The sequence below is a fragment of the Heteronotia binoei genome, chromosome 2 (assembly GCF_032191835.1).
Source record: "Heteronotia binoei isolate CCM8104 ecotype False Entrance Well chromosome 2, APGP_CSIRO_Hbin_v1, whole genome shotgun sequence".
Classification (NCBI taxonomy): domain Eukaryota; kingdom Metazoa; phylum Chordata; class Lepidosauria; order Squamata; family Gekkonidae; genus Heteronotia; species Heteronotia binoei.
This window is the reverse complement of record NC_083224.1, coordinates 3073633-3083606: the sequence shown is the minus strand read 5'-3', so window position 1 is coordinate 3083606 and position 9974 is coordinate 3073633. Positions and strand designations below refer to the sequence as shown.

Genomic DNA, 9974 nt, shown 5'->3' with positions numbered 1-9974 from the left:
GGTATCAAACCCGGTTCTCCCAGATAAGAGAGCCATGGCTGACCCAAGGCCATTCCAGCAGCTGCAAGTGGAGGAGTGGGGAATCAAACCCGGTTCTCCCAGATAAGAGTCCGCACACTTCACCACTACACCAAACTGGCCCTGCAGGACCTCTCTCAATTCCACAGGGCCTATAAGCCAGAACTATTTCGATTGGCCCACGACAGCTGATACGGGAGAGGGCTGCCACATCCTACAAGAACTGAGCAATACCATCCACCGTAAATTTGCCTTAACATCTCAAGGACCACTGACGGTGACAACGAAACTGTGACGATCCAATTTAAAAGAGTTAATCCTGGAACTGAACTGCCTGCCGAGGAATGCCTTGAAACTCACCGTTAATTTTATGTAGCACCGCTGTGAGTGGATTTTAATGCTTTTAGCGGTTTTAGAAATGTATTGCTTTAAGTGAGATTTGACTGTTAGCTGCCCCGGGTCCGCTTGCGGAGAGGGTGGGATAGAAATATAAGGTAAATAAAACAAATAAATTGATGGGGAAGCAACCCGTATTCCGCCATCCCACAGCATTGACACTTGAGCCATCCCAGTACAAACCCAGAGTGCCAAATAACATCTTCGATCCAGTTTGGTGTAGTGGTGAAGTGTGCCGACTCTTATCTGGGAGAATCTGGTTTGATTCCCCTCTCCTCCGCTTGCCCTTGCTGGAATGCCCTTGGGTCAGCCGTAGCTGTGGCAGAGGTTGTCCTTGAAAGGGCAGTTGCTGGGAGAGCCCTCTCAGCCCCACTGACCTCACAGGGAGTCTGTTGTGGGGGAGGAAGATGAAGGAGATTGTGAGCCGCTCTGAGACTCCGAGATTCAGTTTGGTGTGGTGGCTAAGTGTGCGGACTCTTAACTGGGAGAACCGGGTTTGATTTCCCCCTCCTCCACTTGTAGCTGCTGGATTGGCCTTGGGTCAGCCATAGCTCTTGCAGAGGCTGTCCTTGAAAGGGCAGCTGCTGTCAGAGCCCCCTCAGCCCCACCCACCTCACAGGGTGTCTGTTGTGGGGGGAGAAGATATAGGAGATTGTAAGCCGCTCCGAGTCTCTAATTCAGAGAGAAGGGCGGGGTATAAATCTGCAATTCTTCTTCTTAGCAACACTTAGAATCCCAGGGTTGGAAGAGACCTCCAGGGTCATCTGGAGAGCCAGTTTGGTGTAGTGATGAAGTGTGCGGACTCTTACCTGGGAGAACCGGGTTTGATTCCCCACTCCTCCACGTGCAGCTGCTGGAATGGCCTTGGGTCAGCCGTAGCTGTGGCAGAGGTTGTCCTTGAAAGGGCAGCTGCTGTGAGAGCCCTCTCCAGCCCCATCCACCTCACATGGTGCCTGTTGTAGGGGAAGGTGAAGGAGATTGTAAGCTGCTCTGAGATTAGGAGTGGAGGGTGAGGTATAAATCCAATTTCAAACAGCATGGGTCTGGCAGATGTCGTCTTTGAAAAGGCAGCTGCTGGGAGAGCCCTCTCAGCCCCACCCACCTCACAGCGTGTCTGTTGTGGAGGAGGAAGGGAAAGGAGATTGTGAGCCACTCTGAGACTCTTTGGAGTGGAGGGTGGGATATAAATCCAATATCTTCATCTACCTCTCAGGGTGTCTGTTGTGGGGAAGGAAGGGAAAGGAGATTGTGAGCCACTCTGGACTCTTTGGAGTGGAGGGTGGGATATAAATCCAATATCTTCATCTATCTCACAGGGTGTCTGTTGTGGGGGCGGGGGGAGGTAAAGGAGATTGTGAGCCGCTCTGAGACTCTTTGGAGTGGAGGGTGGGATATAAATCCAATATCATCATCATCTTCTTATAACAGGGGTGGCCAATGGTAGCTCTCCAGATGTTTTTTTTGCCTACAACTCCCATCAGCCCCAGCCATTGGCCATGCTGGCTGGGGCTGATGGGAGTTGTAGGCAAAAAAAAAATCTGGAGAGCTACCGTTGGCCACCCCTGCCTTATAATATCATTCTATGCAGTGCTCAAGAAGAATTAAAACCTGCCATTTGGATTCTGCCGAGTGAAGCTGGAACCATACCACATATTTTAAACTGTATGAACTGTTGAAATGTTTTCATGATACGTTGATTTTAACACTCTGCTCTTTGCCGCCCTGAGCCCGTTTGGGGAGGGCGGGATATAAAGGCAATAAAACAATTTAAAAAATTATATTTATTTGGTTGCTTTCTCTTCCGCCCTTTCCTATCTATGGGCTCAGTGGTGGATGAGTGCAATTCAGGAGAAGGCAGCTTTTGGGTGGGGACATGACAAAAGTGTGAGGAGAAAAACAAGGGAAAACGGGGGCCCACTTAAAGTTGTTTCGGGTTCTCTGCCTATGTCTGGTATACACAGAGTGGAGGAAGTCTTCCCTAAGAAGTTAAAAGCTGGGCAACTGTGTGCAGCTTGCTGGCTCTTCCACTCCCCCTTCTCAGAACTCTCTCCTGCAACCAGCGCTTGCAACGTGTGGTGCTGCCCACATTTGTTACCAACAGTTCTGCAGATCCACTTGTTCCAACCCAGGCTGCAAAGACTGATCCCAGTCCCGCCCCGCGTCCCCTCTTCGTAAAACAAGCATGGGCTTTGGAAGGCCTGTGGGGGCCGCCTATGCCGCAGCTCCAGAGGAGGGACGATGCAGGCCTTAATGGAAGTCGCGAGGTCTTGCCGCGCAGAGCAAGTTGGGTTGCCAGGTTTAATTCAAGAAACATCTGGGGACTTTGGTGGTGGAGCCAAGAGACATTCGGAGGGGGGTGGTGGAGCAAGGTTGTGCCGAGCATGATTGAACTCCAAAGGGAGTTCTGGCCATCCCATTGAAAGGGACCGCACACCTTTTAAATGCCTCCCCTCCACTGGAATTAATGGAGAGGGGCACCTTCTTTGGGGGCTCACAGGACGAGGAGGAGACTGCAGATTTATACCCTGCCCTTCTCTCTGAATCTCAGAGTGGCTCACAATCTCCTTCCTCCCCCACAACAGACACCCTATGAGGTGGGTGGGGCTGAGAGAGCTCTGCCAGCAGCTGTCCTTTCAAGGACAACATTTGCATGAGCTATGGCTGCCCCAAGGCCATTCCAGCAGCTGCAAGTGGAGGAGTGGGGAATCCAACCCGGTTCTCCCAGATAAGAGAGCTCTGGCTGACCCAAGGCCATTCCAGCAGGTGCAAGTGGAGGAGCGGGGAATCCAACCCGGTTCTCCCAGATGAGAGAGCTCTGGCTGACCCAGGGCCATTCCAGCAGCTGCAAGTGGAGGAGTGGGGAATCCAACCCAGTTCTCCCAGATAAGAGAGCTCTGGCTGACCCAGGGCCATTCCAGCAGGTGCAAGTGGAGGAGTGGGGAATCAAACCCGGTTCTCCCAGATGAGAGAGCTCTGGTTGACCCAAGGCCATTCCAGCAGCTGCAAGTGGAGGAGGGGGGAATCCAACCCGGTTCTCCCAGATTCACCACTACACCAAAATGTGTGCGCTGGAGGCTTAAAATCTGTGAGCTAGCTCACACTCACTCAGCTTAGAGGGAACTCTGACCGCAACAGCCTGCCCTGACTGTTTGACAGCTTTCCTTTCCTGAACAGCTCTGCTGGAGTCCTGGAGGCCACTTCAAGGCATGAGCATTTGAGTCCAAGCTCCCTTCAGCAGATAAGAAGATACTCCTCTAACGAAGGGAGCTTCAGTTCTTGAGAGGTCACACTCCAAATAGTCTCCATGGTCTCTCTTGGGTCCTTCCTGGACTCGAATCCAGCTGTTCTCTCCCAGACCAACATGGCTAACCTTGGAACCCACATTCAATAGTCAAGAGTTTGGGGGGGGGGGGGGGGGAAGGCCGTCAATACTTAGATTAGGGGTGACGAACATGCGGCCCCGGGGGCCCAATCAGGCACTTGGAGGGCTCCTATCAGGCCCCCCCAGGGAACTGACTGTCATCTGCTTCCTTCTCCCTCTCTCTTGCTTCCTTCCGCATCACAGCTTGCTTTGCAAGGCTTGCTCGATCGCACAGGAGCTACAGAGCAAAGCAGGGTGTCCGTTGTTTGTTTATTTAGGATTTATATCCCGCCCTTCCCACAAGTTGTGGGGGAGGAGGAAGGGAAAGGAGATTGAGAGCCGCTCTGAGACTCTTCGGAGTGGAGGGCGGGATATAAATCCAATATCTTCATCTACCTCCCAGGGTGTCTGTTGTGGGGGAGGAAGGGAAAGGAGATTGTGAGCCGCTCTGAGACTCTTCGGAGTGGAGGGCGGGATATAAATCCAATATCTTCATCTACCTCACAGGGTGTCTGTTGTGGGGGAGGAAGGGAAAGGAGATTGTGATCCGCTCTGAGACTCTTCGGAGTGGAGGGTGGGATATAAATCCAATATCTTCATCTTCCATTGGCTGAGGCTCTTCCGTTGGGGAGGAAGGCGGGGGGAGAGCTTGTTTTGCCAGGCTCTCTCAATCCCACAGCAGATCTACTGAGCCAAGCCTCTCTTCCTTCTATTAGCTGAGGCTCCTCCCCCACCTGCTCCCCTGGGGAACGAAGGAAAAAGCTGGAGCTTCCTTTGCCCAGTTCCTTGGATCGCATGGGAGAAATACAAAGAAAGCACCTTTAAGGACCGAGTGCTAATGTTTTAAGCATGTTTTAAGTTGTTTTTTTTTTAAATCTTAAATTGTGCTTGTGTACCTTTATAAAATTTATCTCTCTGCTACCTAATCTTAAATCGGCACACACATGGCCTGGCCGAAAGAGGTTTCATTTATGTCAGATCCGGCCCAGAGTTCGAAACCCCTGAAACTGTCATTAAAACAGACTATTTGCGGCAATATTGAATGGGAAAACAAAACAATCAGCCACAGAAAAATGGGTTCGATTAAATGAGTGGATACAGAAAGGTGTAAACAGAGATGATTAGCCAAATGTAAGGGTTAATTTTGGAAGAATAATTCAGACTGTAACCAAAATCAATATATAGTAAAAAAACGGTATAAGTATTATAAGTATTACAAGTTAAATAACTACCTTTGTTCTCTGTTTTCATTTAACTACTGTTTTTGTGTGTGTGTGTGGATTATGAGGTCAAGGGAGTCCCCTGTGCAAGCACCAGCCGTTCCCGATTCGGGTGACGTTGCTTTCATGGCAGATTTATTACGAGGTGGTTTGTCGTTGCCTTCCTCAGTCATCTACACTTTCCTCCCAGCAAGAAGAGCCCTGTGGCGCAGAGTGGTAAAAGCTGCCGTACTGCTGTTGACAGCCCTCTGCTCATGACCCGAGTTTGATCCCAGCGGAAGCTGGGCTTTCAGGTAGCCGGCTCCAGGTCGACTCAGCCTCGAGGTCGGTCAAATGAGGACCCAGCTTGCTGGGGGGAAAGCGTAGAGGACTGGGGAAGGCAATGGGAAATCACCCCGTAAAAAGTCTGCCGTGAAAACATTGTGAAAGCGACGTCACCCCAGAGATGGAAATGACTGGTGCTTGCACAGGGGACCTTTCCTTTCCTATACTTAAGAGCCCCGTGGCGCAGAGTGTTAAACCTGCAGTACTGCAGTCCTAAGCTCTGCTCACGGCCTGAGTTCGATGCCCGGTGGAAGCTGGGTTCAGGTAGCCGGCTCCAGGTTGACTCAGCCTTCCATCCTTCCAAGGTCGGTCAAATGAGGACCCAGCTTGCTGGGGGAAAAGTGTAAAGGACTGGGGAAGGCAACGGCAAACCACCCCATCAAAAGTCTGCCGTGAAAACGTGACAGCAACGTCACCCCAGAGTCTAAAACAACTGGTGCTTGCACAGGGGACTACCTTTACCTGTTTTATGGATTATGAAGTAATGTAACTTATAATTTAAATTTAATAAACTATTAATATTTTATTTTAAAAACCCATACTGTTTGCTTTTATGCGGAATACATCTGGAAGTGCTCCGCTTTGCAACTGTGACAAAGAAAGCTAGGCCAGCTAACCACTAAATCCAGCGGCACCCCAACTCCTCGGGTGGAAGAGACATCGTGGGACTAGCCGGGATGCAAGGTATTCTAACTGGGTCAACGCTTTGAATTGCAGGAGACCCGCAGCTACAGATAAAAGCGCGACCGCTGCGGCTCCGTTATTTTTGGCTCTGCTATCGCCGCGTTCAAAGACGACAACGCAAAGTTCCGGCTGCTCTCCAAGAAAGAGCCACACGCCCGCTGAACGACACCCCTCTTTATTCAAAAATATATTTATCAGACATTTCAGAATATACCGCTGCTGGAAGGGCAGCCTATGCCTCTAAATTTGACTCTAAATCAATTCACATATAGATTTTTTATGAAAACGCTTAGATCTTGAAAGGAGACACCCCCCCTTCCCCCCCCCACCCAAAGTGCTCTGACACCACCTCCTTCGACTGGGTAAATCAAACAAAATCCCCAAGGTTTTCAGTTATGTTAAAATAAAGCATAAAAGCTTTTTGCAGGGAGGAGGATGGGTGGGGGGGGTGGGGAAACCCACAAGTCATTCCTATTTCTTCAAACCCCGAATATTGTACTCACAGCAACGCCACACAAACAACCCATTTGAGACGCTCAGCCCAGTTTCCGTGCCCTTAAACCGACCGCTCCTCTAGAAAGCAGCAGAGCCACGCAGCCGCTTTTCACAGGCTACCGCTCGCCCAATGGAGATTCATTTTTAGAGGCCCCCTGTATAAGAGAGACGGCCTCACAATAGCCCCTGCTCGCCCCCCACCCCCAGATAACACAGAGGTCGCGTGTCCCAGACTGCCAGTCTGCGTGGTCTTCTTTGGAGGAGGCATGGCCCCCTCAACTGGGAAGGAGATGATCAATTTCAAACTCCAGGCTTGAACGTGCAAGCCCTCAAGAAGGAGTGCGCTGCCAAAGCTGCGTTTGGCAAAACAAGACCCAGGCTGCTGGCCACAATGAAAGAAAAGGCCATCCGATCCAGCCGCACGTGGGAAAGTCAACTCCCTCCTTCCCAGCTGAAGGGCAAAGGATGCTGGGAGCGCCCTGGCGATAGACAACTTTCCCCTTGCTTCAGATGGGAGATCCCCGGAAAAAGATTGATTGGCTTCTGTGAAAGTGCACATAACACACAAACGAGAGATGCACAAATATCGCTACAGGCTGGCGAAGGGAGAAGAGCGGCCAGCGTGAACCAAAGTGGACGGAGGCAGGTCAACAACGGGCATCCACCCGCTGGAAGTCTCCGCGCCCTCTCGCCTCTTCCGGCGGGGCCGAGCCTGTGGCTCTTCTGAGGACCACAGCCACATACGACAGCCCTTCCGCTCAGGTCTATGGGTTCAACTTTAGACCACGGAGCCAGGGCTTTCTTGAGCATTCAGACACACACCTGCGACAGATGGAGAGGGCGAAGAGAGGACACTGTGGCACCAACACAAAGGGGAACCTGAGCAAGAACGCCCACGGAGGAGGACAAGGCCGTGTGCAACGTGGGGGGGGGGGGGGAAAGAGAGAGCACACGAGCCTCAGGGTCCCTGCGCAGCACAAAAAGAGGGCATCAAACCCCCACCCCCCCCGGGTCACACCCATGAAAGCAGAAGTCCCCCCCGCTTCTTTGAAGGCAATGCTCCCGACACAACTTGCGGGGCCCACCCCGAAATGAAGGTTGATGTACCACAAACTGACTCTGAAAACCTCCCGGTACTTTTTATAGGGAGACAGGGGGGAAGCCAAAACAGAAACCGACGTTCTTTTTGCCGGAAAAAAAACCCAGAGAAGCAGAGAGAGAGACGCACACATGATTCGCACAGTCTGGCTGTAGAAATTGAAAGCACTAAGGGGAACCCAGGGGAATGTGAATTTTTTTTTTTTTGCCAAGTGTGAGAAAACTGGCCGCCTTCTGAAGAACTGGGAGCCACACCTGCCCCGTCAACGTGAGGGGCAGCACGGGCCGCTGGCCGTTCCTTCCTATGCCGGAGAGTCGTCCCGAGAAGTTCTGCTGGAAGGAGGGGCAGGAGCGGGAGGGAACGCAGACCCCGTGAAGGGGCCCTAGTCAGTTGAGAAGAGGTCCCCAGCCGACGGCAGAGGCGCCAACCCTCCGGTCACGTTGGGCAACAGCGACAGGTCGGGCAGGCTCTGGATGTGCGACTTGAGCTCCTTGCGGACCTGCGTGACCCGAGCCAACTTCTGCTTGTACTCCTGCAGGAACCAAACACAGCAGAGAAAAACAACATAAGAACATAAGAGAAGCCATGTTGAATCAGGCCAAGGGCCCATACAGTCTAATACTCTGTGTCACATAAGAACATTAGAGAAGCCCTGTTGGATCAGGCCAGTGGCCCATCCAGTCCAATACTCTGTGTCACATAAGAACATTAGAGAAGCCCTGTTGGATCAGGCCAGTGGCCCATCCAGTCCAATACTCTGTGTCACAGTGGCCAAATACACACACACACACACACACACACAGTGGCTAATAGCCACTGATGGACCTCTGCTCCATATTTTTATCCAATCCCCTCTTGAAGCTGGCTGCGCTTGTAGCCGCCACCACCTCCTGCGGCAGTGAATTCCACATGTTAATCACCCTTTGGGAGAAGAAGGACTTCCTTTTATCCGTTTTAACCCGACTGCTCAGCAATTTCATGTATTGTGAGAAAGGGAGAAAAGTACCTCTTTCTCTACTTTCTCCATCCCATGCATTATCTTGTAAAACTCTATCATGTCACCCCGCAGTCGACGTTTCTCCAAGCTAAAGAGCCCCAAGCGTTTCAACCTTTCTTCATAAGGAAAGTGTTCCAAACCTTTAATCGTTCTAGTTGCCCTTTTCTGGACTTTTTCCAATGCTATAATATCCTTTTTGAGGTGTGGTGACCAGAATGACACATTCAGAGTACCTTTGCACACCTGCCACAACCAGAGTTCATTACAGTGTTCAATTCCACAGATTCAGGTCTGGAACTTGTAATGAATTAACGGCCCAGTTTCTCTTCCCCCTCTCTTTGTGGACAAATTAACAGTCCACCCCCCCCCGCTCCCTCCAAAAAAAGAAAAACCACAAACGCAGTCTCACACTGAAAAAAAAAAACCAAGAGACTCAAAACATCTCAGAGGATCTGCTCACTCTAAGCAGAGCCAGTTTGGTGTAGTGGTTATCTGGGAGAACCGGGTTTGATTCCCCACTCCTCCACTTGCACCTGCTGGAATGGCCTTGGGTCAGCCAGAGCTCTCTTATCTGGGAGAACCGGGTTGGATTCCCCACTCCTCCACTTGCACCTGCTGGAATGGCCTTGGATCAGCCAGAGCTCTCTTATCTGGGAGAACCGGGTTTGATTCCCCACTCCTCCACTTGCACCTGCTGGAATGGCCTTGGATCAGCCAGAGCTCTCTTATCTGGGAGAACCGGGTTTGATTCCCCACTCCTCCACTTGCAGCTGCTGGAATGGCCTTGGATCAGCCAGAGCTCTCTTATCTGGGAGAACCGGGTTTGATTCCCCACTCCTCCACTTGCACCTGCTGGAATGGCCTTGGATCAGCCAGAGCTCTCTTATCTGGGAGAACCGGGTTTGATTCCCCACTCCTCCACTTGCAGCTGCTGGAATGGCCTTGGATCAGCCAGAGCTCTCTTATCTGGGAGAACCGGGTTTGATTCCCCACTCCTCCACTTGCACCTGCTGGAATGGCCTTGGATCAGCCAGAGCTCTCTTATCTGGGAGAACCGGGTTGGATTCCCCACTCCTCCACTTGCACCTGCTGGAATGGCCTTGGATCAGCCAGAGCTCTCTTATCTGGGAGAACCGGGTTGGATTCCCCACTCCTCCACTTGCACCTGCTGGAATGGCCTTGGATCAGCCAGAGCTCTCTTATCTGGGAGAACCGGGTCGGATTCCCCACTCCTCCACTTGCACCTGCTGGAATGGCCTTGAAAGGGCAGCTGCTATGAGAGCCCTCTCCAGCCCCACCCACCTCACAGGGGGCGTTTTCGCACTCACCTTCAGCCGGCGCGACCCCCCTCTTCACTGCGCAGGATCGGCGCGGATTTCG

The 9974-nt window shown here is 51.7% G+C and overlaps 1 protein-coding gene across 4 annotated transcripts in view; it reads right to left on the bottom strand.

Annotated features, from left to right (window-relative positions):
- Positions 1-6162: 6162 nt before the first annotated feature.
- The window catches only part of RPRD1B (regulation of nuclear pre-mRNA domain containing 1B), an 81055-nt gene continuing 77243 nt past the window's right edge, over positions 6163-9974 (bottom strand). For all 4 annotated transcript variants that reach the window (XM_060263921.1, XM_060263913.1, XM_060263905.1 and 1 more), the window contains one exon: positions 6163-8129. In XM_060263921.1, coding sequence (XP_060119904.1) covers positions 7980-8129 — 150 coding nt within the window. In that variant the 3' untranslated portion in view covers positions 6163-7979. The remainder of the gene's footprint in view (positions 8130-9974) is intronic.